The 18,579-nt window shown below is 26.5% G+C and overlaps 2 protein-coding genes across 2 annotated transcripts; one reads left to right on the top strand and one right to left on the bottom strand.

Annotated features, from left to right (window-relative positions):
* The first annotated feature begins 4,912 nt into the window (after positions 1–4,912).
* LOC113859897 lies at positions 4,913–5,707 on the top strand. The gene has a single exon (XM_027492560.1). The coding sequence runs from the start codon at positions 4,913–4,915 to the stop codon at positions 5,705–5,707; it is 795 nt and encodes a 264-aa protein (XP_027348361.1).
* Positions 5,708–12,476: 6,769 nt separating this feature from the next.
* On the bottom strand, positions 12,477–16,127 carry LOC113859249. Its single transcript, XM_027492058.1, has 2 exons — positions 15,708–16,127; positions 12,477–12,647 (listed from the first exon to the last, which is right to left on the bottom strand). Exons 1-2 carry the CDS (start codon positions 15,990–15,992, stop codon positions 12,477–12,479), a joined length of 456 nt encoding a protein of 151 aa, XP_027347859.1. The 5' UTR covers positions 15,993–16,127.
* Positions 16,128–18,579: the final 2,452 nt, after the last annotated feature.

Genomic DNA, 18,579 nt, shown 5'->3' with positions numbered 1-18,579 from the left:
GAATCCATGAAATAACTATGTATGAGAATTCGTACGTAGTTGTTTTTCTCATTTGAAATCTTTAAAACTTAATATTATTAGGCGTGGCTATGTCCTTTTACTCCTTTCCAGCTCTGAAAGTCGTTTTCTTAAAATGATGAGTATAATAAAACTATTTTATAAATATATACTTTATTGAACTTTCAAAATACATTTTAAGGATAAAACAGCTATGTTTACCAAACGCTAAATGAACAATTTCTGAAATTGTGCTGTTTAAACTCAAACATACAGTTTTTTTATTTAAATTAATAATTAAACATCGTTTAATTAAAATGTTGTTTAAATCTATACGTCGATGCTAAGACTATGTTGATAGACAATATGAAAGTATTTATAAATACTTAATTTTATCTTATTCTTTTTAAAAATAAAATTAAAAATTAAATATAATGATTTAATTTTATAAGAAGTTAAGAAAATAGATAAAAATAATAAATTCAAATTCAAATTCAAATTCAAATCTTCAATTTTTAAAATTTAAAATCTGATTTAGAAATAATCAAAATAGTTTGTAGATTTTTAAGAGAGTGAATGAAAAAAAATTGATTATTAATTATCAAAAAATAAGTGGTCATAGTAAGTTAGAGTCTTTATTAAAATAAATATACAATAAATAAATAATAGGATGTAGAATTTTAAAAAATACCTATAAATAGAAAGCTTAAGTCATCATAGAGTAAATATTTTTTTACGATGAAACAAGAAGAGAATTGACACATTTTCGAGAGCACAAAAAAATTAAGAGTTTAAAAAATGAATAGAAAGAAAAAAAAAAGAGAGAGAGAGAATTGAGAGAATTTTGGAGATAAGAAAATGAGCGAAAAATCAAGAAATGGAGCACAATGAGACCAAAAAAAAAAGGAAAAAGTTATAGAGAAACAAATATTCAGAAAGTAATAAGGATCTTCAAATCTCACAGAGTCGATAATACGTTATAAGTTGAAAGAGAAAGCTCCAAAACAGAACCCTAAACCACCACGAGAGAGTTGGCAAAACAAATATGGACTTATCTTATCTTTTTTTAATTCTTCTTTATGCTTTCTTTCTTTCTTTCTTTTTTTCTTTTTGCCTTTTTTATTCTCACTCATCCATACAAAGTAAAAAAAAAAAAATTAATCTCGTAAAATCCTAAAACTTTTTTTTTCTTTTCTTTTAATAAAAATTTAATTTTATCAAACGTTAAAAAACCTAATTTGTAAAAAATCCTCCATTCTTTTTGTTCTAAAAATCATAAGGTTTTTTTATTTAATACTAAAAGGTCATTCTTTTTGCAAACCCAAAAAAGGAAGGCATAATTTTTCTTCTCCAAAAATTCCTTTTTTCAATGATAAACCCTAAAAAATCCTAGTTTCTCTCCTAAAATTCATTATTTTTAAAAAACCCCAACAAACCCTAATTTTCTCCCAATATCCTCTATTTTTTTTTCACTCTTAAAAATCCCTTTTAAAAAACATTTTGAGAAACCCTAAACCCTAATTTTTTAAAAGTCCTTAAAAATCATTATTTTTCACAAAAAAAAAGGACACAATTGCTTTGTAAATCCTACAAAAAAAATAAAACTAAATCAAGAATGAGTTATTTTTTGTTACTTTTATTTGCATTTGTCCTTGCTTTTTTTCATTTATTCCATATGTTATTCTTTATGTCCTCTTTGCATATAAAAACTGAATCTTTATTGTAGAAAAATATTTTAAATCCACGCAATGACCAAGCAATTTTAATAGATTTTGATAGGTAAATTCACTGTTCTATCAAAATTATTTGACCGTTGCGTAGATTTAAAATATTTTTTTTATAACAAAAGTTTAATTTTTACATGCAAAGAGAAAATAAAGAATAACATATGGAATAAATGAAAAAGAGTAAGGATAAATGCAAATAGACGTAATGAAAAATAACTCTTTCTTGATTTAGAAATTATTTTTTTTATGGGAATTATAAAGAAATTGTTTTTTTATTGTGAAAAAATAATATTAAGGGTTTTAAAAAAAATTAGGATTTTTCAAAGGGTTTTTCTAAGTTAGCAAAAAAAGATTAAGTTTTTTATGGTTTGCCAAAAAGGGATTTTTAAGATAAAAAAAGGATTTTGAGAAAAAAATTAGAGTTTTTTAGGGTTTCACAAAAAGGATGACTTTTTTTTAAAAAAAAGAAAGGATATTGGAGGAAATTAGGATGTTTTGGGTCAAAATAATGAATTTTAGGAGAAAAATTAGAGTTTTTTAGGGTTAGAAATTTTTAGGGTTTATCATTGGAAACAGGAATTTTTGGAGAAAAAAATTATTCGTTCCTTTTTTGGGTTTGCAAAAAAATTGATTTTTTAGCATTAAAAATAAACCTTATGATTTTTAGGACAAAAAGAAGGGAGGGTTTTTTACAAATTAGCTTTTTTAGGGTTTGATAAAATTATATTTTTAGTAAAAGGAAAGGCAAAAAAGAAAAATATTTTTAGGGTTTCACGAGATTATATTTTTTTTAAATAAATTTTGTATGGACGAGTGAGGATAAAAATGTAAGAAGAAGAGAAAAAAGAAACACAATACAAAAAGAAAAAGAATTAAAAAAATAAAATAAGTCCTTAATTATTTTGTCGGCTCTCTCGTGATAGGCTCTCTCGTGATAGCTTATGGTTCTTTTGTTGGAACTCTTCCTTTCAACCTCTAACGTATTATTGATTCCATGAGTTTTGAGAATCCTTAGTTTTCTTCGAATATTTTTTTTTGTAACTTTCTTATTTCTCCTCTTAATCTCGTCATATTCCCTTTCTTGAATTCTCAAATTTTCTCAATTCTCTCTCTTAGTTTTTTTCCCTCACTTCATTTCCTAAACTCTTAATTTTCTCGTGCTTTCTAAAAGGTATCAGTTCTCTCTCCTTTTGTTTCATCATAAAAAAGTGTTCCGCTTTCTGAAGACTTAAACTTCCTATCTATAGGCATTTTTTGAAACTCTAGATCGTATTATTTATTTGTTTATTTATTTTTATTTTAATAAAGGATCTAACTTTCTATGATCCCTTATTTTTTGATAATCAATAATCAATTTTTTTTTTCTTTTTTATTTTCTCTCCTAAAAATTTAGAAACTACTTTGACAATTTTTAAATCATATTTTAAATTTTAAAAATTGAATATTTGAATTTAAATTTAAATTTTATATTTTTTTTATTTTTTAACCTCCTACAAAATTGAATTATTATATTTAATTTAATTTTAAAATTTATTTTTGAAATTTAACTTCCTACAATAGGTTTTTTTGGATTTTTTTTAGGTTTTATAAAAACTAGGGTGAAGGCAAGAAGAAAACGAAAGAGATGGAAATCTTACAAAGAAAACATTGAAAAAGCATACGAAAATATAAAAAATGATGAATAAGTCCTTACTTGTTTTTATCAGCTGTGGTTGTTTAGGGTGAAGCTCCTTTCTTCAATCTTTAAAGTGTTATTGATTATGTGAGTTCCTTTTTTTCCTCTCCTCTTTGTCTCGTTATGCTCCTTTGAATTCTCTTTCTTTTTGTCTCTCAAATTCTCTCTATTTTCTTTCCTTCTTTGTCTCGTTATGCTCCCTTAAATTCTCTTCCTTTTTGTTTTTCAAATTCTTTCTACTTTCTTCTCTTTGTCTCAATCTCTAGGAAAGTTTGATTCTTTATATTGAATTTTCATAAAAAAAAAAAAAACAAGTGTAAATTCAATCTTCAAAAGCCTTAAACTTTTTATTTATAGCCAAATATTTTAACCTTAAGTCCTATTTAATAAGATTATTTATTTATTTTTTATTTTTTAAAAACAGATTTTATCTTTCTATTTTTCTAATGGCTACCTCTGACACTTTTTTTAAACATCTCATTCACCTTTCTTAAAATCTACCCATTAATCATATCTACATATTTAAAATTTTAACAACTTATGGATTTAAAATTTAAAATCTCATCTAATTTTTATTGTATTTTTATTATTTATGTATTTATTATTTTAGATGAAATTTGGATAAAATTAGATATTCACATTAAATAAATAATAAATTTTGTATATAGTTGTAACTAGTTAATATTTTTAAAAATTTATTTTTTTTGTAAATTTATTTCTTAAGTTAATTTAATTATTTTAAAATGTTTATCAATCATATATAAGAAAAAGTTGTTAAAAAAAAAAGTATATTCAAATGCGCGTATTATTAATGTTATTTAACATACAGGATTACTGGACCGATCGTTCGCCTTACCTGATAAAAACTGGCAAGACAAGACAGATGGGGCATAGGTGATAGTTCACAAATCCCCATATAACAATCACCCACAGCAGGTATTTTTAATTATTTTTTTTCAATATGTATATTCACTTTTACGAAAGCATGGACCAAAATAAAACAACACAGTTGCCACCCCTACCAGATCCATTAAAAAAATAAGTCCCATTAATTTTTGGCTGAATCCATCCATCCAAATTCATGTGCATTTTAATTAACTTTTCCTCACTCTTTCTTGTCTTTTGTATTAAAAGAGAAATATTATTTGTACGTGAGAATTATATAATTTTGTTATAATTAAAAAAATTAAAAAAATCAATAATAAGATAAGTAATGTCACATAGAGATAAAAAGGGTTTTGGTATAAAAATTATATTATATCCATATTAAAATGTTTAACTTGTCCCTAACATTTGCTCGTGTGACCAGTGGAGATCTCACAATAAATGCACACCATTTGACCCCAGCAATTCACTCTCTTCCTTAACTAACATTTGCTGTGCAATTTCTGTAATGGAAAGCTACCTCATTGAGGACACCCAACGCCCTTTGAACACGCCTTCAACAATGTTAGTTCTTTGAAGGAAACCAAACACTAAGTTTCTCAGATTGTGTAAAAACTCCAACACGGTTATGGGTTGTTGTGTGAGCACCAACACTACCTCAAATTCCTCACTTCCATCGTCAAGAAAATCCCATGATTCACCAAAACCTCTCACTTCTCGAGATAATCCAAAACCTTGCAACAGAGCAATAGAAAAAGAGAAAGTGAAGGAAGTACTCTCGGAAACTCCCAAATGGAACCCAACAACCATCGCCAAATCGAAACCTCAAAAACCATTCCAGAACACGACCTTTGAGAAGTTCAGAGAATTGGGCAAGGTTGATAAGAAGATATTGTCTATTTACAAAGCTGAAGATAAAGCTTGGAGCTTGAGCGAAACCATGTCCACAGCTACTTCAATCACCAACAAGAGAGAAGAGAGAGAAAAAATCCGCAAAAGGATCGAAAAATCTCATGCCAAAATGCAGAAAAATCGCTCCTTTCCCAGTGAAAATGGCAGCAGAAGAGAGAGAATGGTCTATGGAACAAAGAATGTTGGGTCTATGAAGTTTGTTCAGTGCAGGGACCAAATGGGTCAGAAAATAGACAGTGTTGGAACTCGTCGCCGGAGAGCTTCCGGCGAGAATTCCTTCCGGCGGACAAGGTCACTGACCACCGGTGTCGGAACGGGAGCAGCTAGGTCTGTCTTGGGTCGGAGCCCATCTGCAAGAAAAACCATCCAGTCACCTGCATGGGTCAGAACCGGCCCGCCGGAGAATGGTGGCCGGAAAAAGGAAATTCAGGCGAGAGAGGGGAAATGGCCTTTTGTTAGGGAGACACTGGAAAATCCACTTGTGTCATTGGAATGCTTCATCTTTATCTAGGATTTTTAAAATGTTGGGCTGGGTGGGTGGGTGGGTGGTTGGTGGTTGGTGGTGGCGGTTTGTGGCGCCACCGTGGAATAGGTGAGCTTAGTGACAAGTCATAGTACTAATAACTCATTATTATTAATGGACTTTCTTCAATCTGAGAATGACTTAATGCACTTCGGGTGTAAATATTACAAGTCAATGTTTCTATAAGAGCTTTGAGGCTACTTTTAGTTGAAATTTTTTTTGTGCTAGTTATCTTTTTTTAATTTATTCTCTTAATATATATATTTTAGTTTAATTTAACATATTATCAATATAAAAAAATTATACTGTTAACTAATAAAAATATATCATAGATAAGTTTTTTATATTAACTATTTCATAATTTAATATTTTTTAATATAACAATTTATGATTGCTTGACACTATAAAAAAACTTAGTTTATTAGTGCATTTGAATTAACTTCATATTTTTTTTAATCTTAAAAGCATAAAATATATTTATAAAGTGAATTTATAAAAATAAAAGGGAAGAAGATTTGTAATTACTTAGACACATGCCTATAAAGAGTTCAATCGTAGACAATATAAAAAAGTATAAATTTGTGGATATTACGATGCATAAATGCAATGATAAAAACTATTAGAAAACTGAAATTTAATATACTCTTAAAAATAAATAATAAAAAATTAAATTTGAGAGTACCTGGATCACTCTATTCTGCAAATTGATTTCTTGTACCGCACTGAATAATGAGTTGGTAGGTTGGGAAAGATTGCGTTTCCTCTGAACATGACTTATTCACTCTCTACGGTAACAGTAATACATCTAAGTACCTTCCCGTACAGTACAAGAACAAATATTATTTATGGAATTTTCATTGTTGAAAGAGCAATGTATCTAATTTTTAACTTTAATATGACAATATCTAATTAAAAAAGAAAAAATTTTCAAATCCTTAACATGTTGGTTGAATGTATCACATTACATACAACGTTTTTATTGTATTTAGATCATAAGAATATAATCATTTTAAAAATAAATATATTACCACAAACATATATTGTTTTTCTTTTTTTCAACCTATTTAATGCTTAAAAAAGTAAAACACTAAAAAAATATAAATATTAAAATAGAAGAGAAACCACGTATTTAACTTAACAGGTTAACAAACTGAAATAACAGAAGAATATATATACACTTAGCTGCAATGCTGGAAACCTTGTGTATGATAGGGATGGTTTTTTTTAATCAATGCGTAGTCAAATCTCAAATGATTAAAAATAAGTGTTACATTTTTCATGGCAATGTCAAAATTAGTCATAAGGCTCATAACAGTAGCATAAGGAGTTGACGTGCGTGTTTGGAAGCAACCGAGAGTGTCTTGTACGGTCTAAAATGTGCGTCCTTGCTTATTTTACTATTTAAACATGCATTAAATAAAGTTAAATTACTTTTGTGCTTAATAAAAAAATATTAACCTGACTTAAGTTACTTAATTTAGTAATTTGGCTCACCCAATTTCATAATATATATATGTAATATATTAAATTTAAAAATATATATATATATATAATTTAAAATTTATCTATTGTTATTTAGTAGGCAATATATTATATACTAAGTGAACTTTATTTATTTGTTTTTCACAAAAAATTAAAATATATTTAGTTTTATTTTGACATCTTCAAATGATAATAAAAATTTAAATAAAGATTTTATAAATTAACTCACATAAATGATGAATTATGCTGGTGGCACCGTAAATATTTTGGTTGATTGCGAGATCGAATTTTCTACAAGGTAATTCTTTTAATAGTTGTGCTAACATGAAAAATAATTTATATTTGATTCACAATCAAATATAATAAATATTTTTAAAATGAAAAAAATCATTTTTAATTATTAAAAGTCAAACTTAAATATCAATGTCAACAAAATTATTTTTTAAATATTACTATTGTCTATCTGATGAAACACTAATTGTTTCAGAATGCCATAGAAAAATCAATAAAATCAACAACTATCGTAAAATCTCAGAAAAATCAATCATGAGATAAAATTATTCTTTGATTGACGCTTGATATTCTTATTATTTATTTTAAAGCAACTTAATTTTATAATTATTAAAATAAAAAATTAGAAGAAAGTATAAAAAAAAATTTAAAAAAATATCAAAAAATAATTTTTTATTCAATTTAATCTGATTCAACTCGTGCACTTAAATATAATTAGTAAATTTATTATTAAATTTTTTTTACATATACAAAAATTAAAATTTAAAATTCTGCTGAAATAATATTGAACCTTTGATTACTTAAATTAATTTCTGTTGATAATTTTTTATTATATTTAAAAAAAATAAAAATATTAATAAGATATATTTAATATTTTTTATTGATGCTTTTAAAATACGAATAACATATTTATGGTGGGATATTTTTAATTTTTTTACCCTTTTTTTTTTCCACGCCGGTTTCCTCCTAAACTTTATTCCCTGGTCTGTGGGTTCCGCACAAAACTAAAGCGAGTGTTTTTGTTTTTAATTATTTTTATAAAAGCAAGTGTAATGCTATTGCACATGGATTTTGCATCTCGAGGCCTGCTAGCTAGCCCCAATGCGCCACTTTGATAGCATAATTTATCAGCAAAAAATATCTATTTTAATTTTAAAATTCATAAGTGTTAATTATTTTAATTTTTATTTCTATTCTTATTAGTATTCTTAATGAATGGTTAAGAAAAGCATATAGAATGGAATTTGATTTTAGAATGGAGGGAAAAGCCATGTTGGAAGGGTGGTCTTACATAGTGACATGAGTGACAGTGGTCCTCATTTTGTATGGTTTTCAATTGAAATGTAATGCTGATAATATAGTTTATGGTGCCATTTTGGACTCATTCTTATGGTTTTTTCTTCTTCTAAAGTGCAAGAGACAAATAATTAATGTACTATCAATCATGGTTATGTTGATAGAAGAGTGGCTGTGTGATGGACAATGAATTCATATTTTAACACTTTTTCAGAGCTTTGGGGATTCGTCAATATCTGCCTCCACTGAAATTCAAAAGGGTCACTCTTGAAAATTGAAATGTAGTGGAAGAGGAATAAGTGAATAACATACCTTTCCATATCCATTAATGTATTCTTCCTCAGGTGTTTTTTTTTTATTAAATAATTAAGTGCATCAATATATAATTTTTTATATTCTTGTCTATTATAAGTTCGTGGTTAATAACGTATTCATCCCTTATTAATATGAAAATATTAATTAATATAAAAGTTTAAATTAATCTGTTAGTTTTTATAGTTTTTATATTTTAATTCAATTATTGTAGTTTATTTTTTTAATTAAATTTGTAGTAATTAATATCGTTATTTTTTATTAGTAAATTGACCTCTATTCTATAAAGTATTATGTTTGAGAAGTCAAATATTAATAGAACTATTTTTTTCAAAATTTGTATGCGTTCTTTTAAATATTAAAATTGTATTAAAATGTAATTAAAATTTTTTAAAACTGTAAGGACTTAATTAAAAAATTATAAATTATTAAGACCAAATTAAAATTTTAAAGAAAATATAAGGACTAACAGGTTAATTTAACCTAAAAAAATATTATATTTGACTTCAAGGACTGATATTCAACAATTAAGAATAAAAAAAAATTATTGAAAAAAATACTCATTATAATTTTATAGCTTATATAATAAATATATTTTTATAATAATATTTTGCTTTTAAATATTTAAATTATTCCATCAAAAATTGAGATTAACAAAACTTTATTATATAAGTGAGTATACTTAGTCGTTTAACTAACTTAACTATTTAATACTAGAGAAAAAAATTCTTTTTCATTTATTAAATCTTCAATTAGAAAGAAAAATACACTTTAAATTTGCACGTCTCATAGTGTTTGTGAGACTTACAAAATGGATGTATCTTTCTTTCTATTAATGGATTATCCAATAAACAAAGAGAATTCTACTAATTTAATAATACATAATTACTTTTTATCAATATTAATAAATTAATTATCTGTTATTTATAAAAAATATGAGGAAAAACTATTTTTGTTTTTTTTATTTGTTCATTAAGAAACAATTTACACAAATCAAGAAATATAATATTTTGTTAAAATTAATTGTTAAACTTAATAATTTACCCTTTGTTGGTAGATTTTTGTTTACTTTTAAATTACCCAACTAACTAGTACAAATGTTTAGTAACAAAAAATAGTATAAATATTTTAAGATTTTGTTAATATTATTTTTTAATACTAACTTTAAGCATTTAAAAGTGATATATTTTGTAAAGAAAAAAAATCATTCACTAATGTAAAATATAAAAATACAATAAATATTTATATTTTTAATAAAAAAATTAATCATTTATTATTTATAATTAATCTTAAGTAACATTTTTCAATATTTTATATGAAAGAAAAATATTAATAAAATAATGACAATTAATATTATTTTAAATTTTTATATAGTCAAATAAGCAACAACAAAGTTTTTTGATAAGATATTATTTAGACAGTGAAACATTCATGAAATTAATTTTATTGTAATTATTTTACCTTTTTTTTTTAAATTTTTGTTAATTTTATTTTAAATTTTAAAAATTAAAGTTTTTGTTTAATCTTTTCGTATTATATTATATAAATTTTAAATTTTTTGTGAATACTTGTTTTTATATTTATAAATTTATCTTTATTTTTTAAAACCTTGTTTCTTAAATTTATTATTATTAATATATATTGATTATTGATATTTAACTTTAAAAATTTGACACTATACAATAAAACAATTATTTTAAAATTATTTAATTTTATTAATTTTTATCATTTTAATATATAATATTTGTAATTGCTAAAATTAACTCAAAATAATTTTTTAAAATTTTTTGTTTAAAATACTTTTATTTTATATATAAATATTTAAAATATATAAAATTTATTTTTTTAATTATTAAAATATGTTAATTTATTTTTAAATAAAACTACTAAACTAGTGTAGTATTAATTCATTAACTTAAATTAGTTAATTGTGTAATCTTTCTGAAAAATAATTTTTTTTATTAATGCACCTTTTTCCTAATTTTCTATCAGATTAAAGAAAGTTAGGTCCAGCACAATTGCCTAATAATTTAAGAAAATTGTTAATAAATATTCATAAGATATTAATTAAAAATTATAAAAATTATTAATCTTAATTATTTTTAGGATTAAGTAATCAATAATAATAAAATGTTATGAACTTGTACTTTTATATTTTTATTATAATAGTATATTTTTTAATTAAAATTATTACTTTTAAATGCTTAAGTTTAATGGTAAGGATTGAGCCGTAAGGTTAAAAAAATTATAAATATACTTTACTTCAAATTTTAAGATTATTCTTTAACCAATACTTGCAAGAAAAAAAAAAAGGTTAGCGTAACCCATAATTTAATACCCACAAAATTTTAAGAACTTTAATTTCAAATAAAAATAAATAAATTTAACACACTCTTATCCTTTTTTTTTTCCCCCCGCAAAATCTTAAAGGTTTTTATAGTTGGGATGGTATTAACTTTCTCTTTCTCAACAATTTTTGAATGGGATTCAAGTTCCGACACGAGTAGTTTGGTATAACGATATATACACGTTCTTTTTCAACCATTCAAAACCTTAATTAATGAAATTTAGTTTTTATACATTATATATTTAAAAAATATATATATATATATATATATATATTATCAAATAATTTCATGTTATTAAATCTATCAAAAATATATTTACCGAAAAAGTATTATTACATACTCTATAAAATGATATTACAATTGCATTGTTGAATCACAATATAAAATCTTTTTTTATATTGAAACTCGTTCTTAATGTTGATTTTATTTGTCAAACGATGTAGGACTAAACAACTAAAAAAATTATTGTTCTTTATTTAAATTTGACAGTGGTTATTAAACAAAAACCAAAAAAAAAAAAGGAGAAAAAAATTTAAAGCATTTATTAGTCAGAACATCTTTTTATTCAATTATTATTTTCGTTATTATTATCCTTCTATCTGTCACAACTACCATTCTACAATACGTGATTATAAAAAAAATTTACATTATTCTATCTATTACTTATACACATCAAACCGTAACTTCCAATTGCACTCATAAAAAAAATTAATTCATCAAAATTAATAACAAATAATTATGTATCATAACTCTATTTTAAATTATATGTTAACCACCAAACGAGAGAGAATATGAAGTTGTCCGGCACCTTAATGTGCATTAAACGCACTTTGTAACATATTACCTAATTGAATTGGATAGTTTTTCTTCAGCTTCTTACTTTCTATAATCAATCATAATGAGATATGATCCTATCTTACCAATAATATGGAGATTAAAGAAAAATTATGTGCTAGAGGAGGCTCAAAGAAGATTTACCCAGTTGATGGGCTCAATATTCAATCTATTGATAATTGATTTACACAAGAAAACCTCCCCAAAAGCTCATTTTTCATGGACAAGAATTAGGAAGGCACATATGGACAGAAATTGACCTTTTACTTCAAAGAAGGATATCTAATTGCCAACCCGGTTGGCCTAAACTAAATCCTAATTTACATGTTATATAAACTATAGAGACTAAAGAGAATTCCTCTTGGTAAAAATGGATGCAAAGCAAACCCAAGAAACAGTCTATTCTTCACAGAAAATGAATCAAGCCCTTGATGCAATGCAATTATGCATAACTTGGTCTGAATTAAGATCTCTCAGACTTCATTGATGTTAGGAATGGTGTTGGAAGTGGAACAAGGTAACGTGTCATGCTGATGAGAAGGCCATGACATCCGTTCTGGACAACACGGCGCATGGTGCGCAATGAATGTAGGAATCTCATCTCCAGGCATCAGAACTGAAACCCCACTGGCATATACACTCATCTGCAAAAATTACAAAACCAGGATGAAAATCATATATAATTTAAATAAAAATGAAGTTATCTCCTGTCTGCAATAGATTAATCAAATTCTGGGATTCAACATACCTAAGATGATTGAAAGAGTTGCACTACTGTTACAACGAAAATGGACCAGAAATCAAACTAAAACATGTTTGACAACGAATGCTTCTTCTTTGCTCTATGTCTATTGATGCATATAGGTAAATAGCTTAAATAATGCATATTCAACAACTTCTTATCATATGATAGCTTATATAATAAATTTGGTTACGAAATTTATTGAAACAAGTTAAAAAGAGTTTGTAGAAGTCATAAATTATTTTTATAAATTCCATAAGTTCTGTGTAAGTACTTTCAAGCCCCTCAACCATTACATTTAGCATCATGAGACAAACTTACACATGATAGAATAAAATATATTGTTGATGAACACAAAATCTTTCAGGGCTAAGCAATGTAGAGTATGCAATCATCTAACTCGAGTTCATGCACATTATGTATACAAAACCAGTAATGCAACAGCTGCATTACTATTTTCTAGTTTGGTTTTACAACAGAAAAAGCAAATTCATCAAGAGAACCTCATCCAAAAGTTGCAAGACAGTAAAATATCAGAAAGGAGAAAGAAATTGATAAATACTCTCTATTATCACTGATTTTTAGCTGAAGAAACAATCAGATTATTTAGTTATGAATTGATGACAGCTGTGCGATGGAAAGAAAAGGACGCTATCAGTTACAAATAGCATTTCACGCTATGTCAGACAGAGTAAGCAGTTATGGATCTAAGATGCGTCCACACAGGGAAAGTGGATTGACCAGTATCATCCACAATCTTTTTCTCTAAAACAAAGGGGGGCTAAAATAATTGTAGGTAAAACACCAAAGAGACACCCAAATTGACTATCATTGTTGAGAGAATCAATCATTGAACAGAGTTTTAGTGTGAAGTTTTTTGCATCTGATACTAAACTTACAAACCAAGATCTAGCTAGTGAAAACACCCCATCAGTCTCCATAGTGATTAGAATTCACTGTATAAGATTCACAAGGTAGAAGGAATCTTTTCCTAAACTCCTAGTGGCAGTCACCTCTATATCAGATTAAATGAAATAAAGAGATGAAAAAACAAAAACATTTATATCATATATTTGACTATAATATATTTTACGCAAGACAACCACTTAGATATAAACATACTTCAAGATACGTGGATCCGCAGAAAATGAAGCATAATATATGCCTTTGAACTTGAAAGTCAATGTTCTGCCCATATAGAGCATATTGAGAGTTTTCACAATTTACTTACAATTAAATTTTAAAAGGTTAGCCTTACCTCATAAAGTTTACCTTGAAGTCACTACTACTAGATTAATAATTCAAGAATCACGTGTTATATTTCTACCCTTCTGTTAAATTCTTTTCTTATCCAATTTCCTTACGGGCATGATTTGTTACAGAACTGTCAAGCTGACTTATATACATCTCATAATTTGGGTAATGAGAAATAGAGAAGAAAATTCCAACATGGTCTCTGGCTACTGTCATTACCATAAACAATCAAAAGAATCCCTGTCAGAAGCCAAAGTGTGTGGAGCATTTTCTCCAAGTCCATATTCTGCATCTATATTCCATTAACACCGTACTGAGATTCCTTAATGTGATATAAATGCCAAACAAATACGCTATTAAATTCTGGATTAGTTGATCACGGAGCTTTTGTCTTCTAAACCTAATTGGCTAATGCTAGAGAATCATTAATAATTTTCAAAAAGGTGAAAGAAACAAATCCAATGTAGACAGTGTCCCAATCAAGTTGTGGCCTCCTACTAAACTGAGATTGGATAAGAAGGTGGGCCCAGGGTGTTACACCAAAGGAAAGGCACAAGGTAGACAACACAATTGTTACATGGTACTGGTCCATCATAGGATACTACATTAAAGTGGTATGAGCCAAGAAGAGAATATATATGTAGAATAAAAATACAATATATCATGTGGTCACTTTATTTCTCTATTAACATATAAACGTTGACCATATGTCTCAGTCTTAGATCACAAACACCAGCCACACACCTTGTCATCAAAGATTGGAGGTGCTGGAGCTGATGAACAACAAGGACAATGTGGGACTCAACTTTAATAACAAATATGTACATATAAAATTTAAGGCTCATGAATAGGGACCAAGTGTTCAGTAGAAAGCTTCCATGGAGGGCCATCTCCTAATAAAACTTAGGAGACAATACAGATCACTCATAAATCATAACTAAGATAATTGACAGAACGTGCAAATGAAAAACACTGGTGGGGTTGAATTCGAGCTATTAAGTTAAATTTCCATTAAAGAGAAAATTGGATTTGCCTGTGTAAATTCAGACTTTTATTCAAAAGGGAAGTGGGGGATTAACAACCACAACAAGCTATTATTACATAACTTTACCAAATCAAGAAAATGCATAAACATTTGAAAGTTTGGACAATTGAAGAAGTGAAGAGTCACAAGGAAAACCTCTAACGGAAGGCCAATACCAGAAAGACTCTAAAGGAAATAAGGAAAATATTGCAGATGATGGTGATAAAGATAAGCACAAAAAACACCATGAATAAAACAACCCAGAGATTAATCAGAAAAATGAACAAGACTAGTAGTAATGACAAGCATTCTGAGATCAAGCAGAAAAAGCAATTTATGTGAATGATATTTAACACATGCAAAAAACAAAACTGAAAACAGGGAAGCAACCTAGAAACAACAAAATTAAGCAACAAAACTTTTTAATGTGAGTAAAATGATCATCACTTTCTCAGAAATTAAAACAAAAAACAAGTGAAAAAACATGGTTTGAAGCAAAAAGGAAAAAATAGAGAACACTCTGCATTCCCCATTAAGATAGGAGAAATAATCCAAAAGTAAAACACACAAACACACAAAAAGAACAATATTTAGAGCAAAAAGTTAAAGGCTTTAAAAATGGAATGCAAATGAGGGCAAAACCCATGATAGAAAAAACAACTTTTTTATTAAATATTTACTCACTTTGGGTGACGGGTGACCGAGCTTGCCCGTGAAACCGATCTGGGCCTCGGCGTCCGGAGGGCTCCGGCGACCGGACGGCGATAGCGGCGGCGAAGTGGGTCTGAGAAACCTCTCAAAAATGGCCATTACGAGGAACATGGAGATGAGAATGGCGGTGGCGACGAAGCCAAAGGAGACAGCATTGACGGAGCTGTCGAAGTTGGTCCAATGCTCGTCTTTGTGGACGTTAAGTGGAGCCCCAATCGGTGGCCACCCATTGACATTGCTGTGCTCTTCCACCACCATTTTTTGTTCCAAATGAAGCTTTGTCTCGTGCTATGCTGTTACCATTGTGATGTTGGATTCAGTGGAGCAGAGGAGAGTGTCTGTGAAGTAACACGAGTGTTGCAGTAGCCAAAGCTTGTGTAAGCGTGTGAGGTATCTGAGGGAGAGAGAGAGAGAGAGAGAGAGAGAGGGGGGGGAAGAAGAGAGAAGAGAAATCGAGGAAGTGAACAGCTTCGGAATTTGGATAGGAGTAAGACTGCTTTTCTTTATATCATTCCACAAATACGAAAAAACCACAAAAAACTCTTTCGCAGCTCTATTTCATCTTTTACTTCCAAGAGTTTTAAATTCCTTAATTTTTTTTAAGAATTAAATAATAATTTAATTAAAAAATTATCATGGTTTTAAATTTTAGTCTCTATAAAATTTTATTAATTTTTTAGTTTTATATTTAATAAAAATACATAATTTTAGTCTCTCGTTAAGGACTGTAATAATATATTTTTTTTGTATTTTTAAAGATTTAAAATTAAAAAATATAATATTTTTGGGACTAAAATATTATTTAAGCACTTTTTAAAATGTTATTATAATTCATATTCATATATAAATTATTTATTATATTTAAAATATTTATATTTTAGTATTTAAGTCTGTTACATTTTTAATTTTTATTATTAATGGTGTTATGATAATATGGATAAAAAGTAAATAAGTGTTAATTATAAAAAATTTAATATATTTTTTAATCATAAATAAAAAAATTTGTACTTCTACAAAAAAATTAAAAATGAAACATTAAAAACATAAATTTTTAAGAAACCACACAAATATATATTTAAATTTTAAAATTCATTATTTATTGTCCAAAATCATATATATTAACGTATAGAACTATTATTAATTTCATGAATAAATAAATTAATAATAATAATAATAATAATAATAATAATAATTAGTAAATTATTAAAAAAAGTTTACATATATCATAGACTTTATACTATAGTTAAAAAAAATATAAGATATATCTAAATAATTATTTTATAAATAAAAATTTAATTAATAAGCAAATATTATAAAGTTAGTCTAATAAAATTTTGAGTAGTAATTTTTTTGTATTAAAGATAATAAATATTTTATCTTTTAGAAAATAATTCTTTTTAAAAAATTAATATATTATATAAGAAAGTGTATTATATATATAATTACTTATAAAAAATCATAATAAAAATATTAACATTGATAATTTATTCATTTATTTGTAAGATAAAAGATAAAAATATAAAATAAATAAAAATATAATAGCAAAAAAATAAAAATATTTATTAATCAATAATCAAATATGCTATGAAGATAATTTTTTTAACTAAATATAATGTTTTATTTATTTAAAAAAATTATAATGCGTTAAAATATATATTTTTTTAAAAATTATGTTCTAATTCTTATTCGGTTATTAACAGTGTTATAATGAAGTTCGTTAAACTTGAAAATATAAATAAACTCCTGAAAGGCCTGTAAACTCGTAAAAAAAAATATTTTTAAAAAAATCAAAATAACTAAGCAAAACATAATAACGAAGTTTAAAATCCACGTAGGACGTATTACCAAATCTTTATATAAGGAAAAGGAGTTCTGTTAGGACCCTATTGCACAATCTACTGCAATTTGGAAGGTGAAACGTTGTCGTTTTTATTTGCAAAAATTCATTGCCACAGGAAGCTCTGTTTTCACACAAACTAGTTGAAGCTTGGAGGTTTTGCTTGCAGAAGGTTTCTGGCCATGGCGCTGATGCTCGCAGTTTGTGCACTGAATCTGGCACTGAAGGGGATGCGATCTGTTTGTTCATCTGGGATGCGAGGAAGACAATGGAGGCTCTGTTCGTAAGCTCTATGTTCCCCACAAACTAGTCGAAGCTTGGAGGTTCAGAACGTCCCAGGGACTCGAGGGAGTTTTGACCTGCACACGAAAAGGGTAACCCTAATTGGTGAGTTGAAACGCTGTCGTTCAGCATAACTTGGGAGGTAACGCTGACTCGTAAACTCGGCGGTAGACTCGCAGTTTCAACCGAGTTCACCAAAAAAACGATTTCCCTGTCCATCCAACTGGTTTTTGCTTTACGTTTACCAAAAACGTAGAAAATTTTTGTATAAGGATTAAAATTTAAGTTTTTGAAGTAAATTAATTTATAAAAGAGTCTCAATAATAGAAATTAAATATATATTTTAATTTTATTTTTTATGTTTTAGAATAATGAAAATTTTATTACAAGAATAAAACAAATCTCTTTATGTAAGTTTCAATCGTGAAATTTTTTTTAAAACTATTTATAAATTGATTGTTTTATTATTATTATTATCAAAGTTTTTAAAATTTATTATTTTATATTTTAATAAACATTTTCATGTTTGAAGATAAAATTAAATATTAAATAATATTTAAATTAATATCTTACAGATGAATTTTTAATTTAAAATATTTAGTATATTTCTTTAGACAATATTAATGTTTCTATTTTATATACTTACAAAGATAAGTTATTAACGACATGTCAAGTTTATATAATCATAAACTTAATTCATTTATATAATTTAACATGAGTATTGAT

Source organism: Abrus precatorius, unplaced genomic scaffold (genome assembly GCF_003935025.1).
Source record: "Abrus precatorius isolate BTA unplaced genomic scaffold, Abrus_2018 Scaffold2, whole genome shotgun sequence".
Classification (NCBI taxonomy): Eukaryota; Viridiplantae; Streptophyta; class Magnoliopsida; order Fabales; family Fabaceae; genus Abrus; species Abrus precatorius.
The sequence above is the reverse complement of the archived record's forward strand: the minus strand, read 5'-3'. Positions and strand labels throughout refer to the sequence as shown.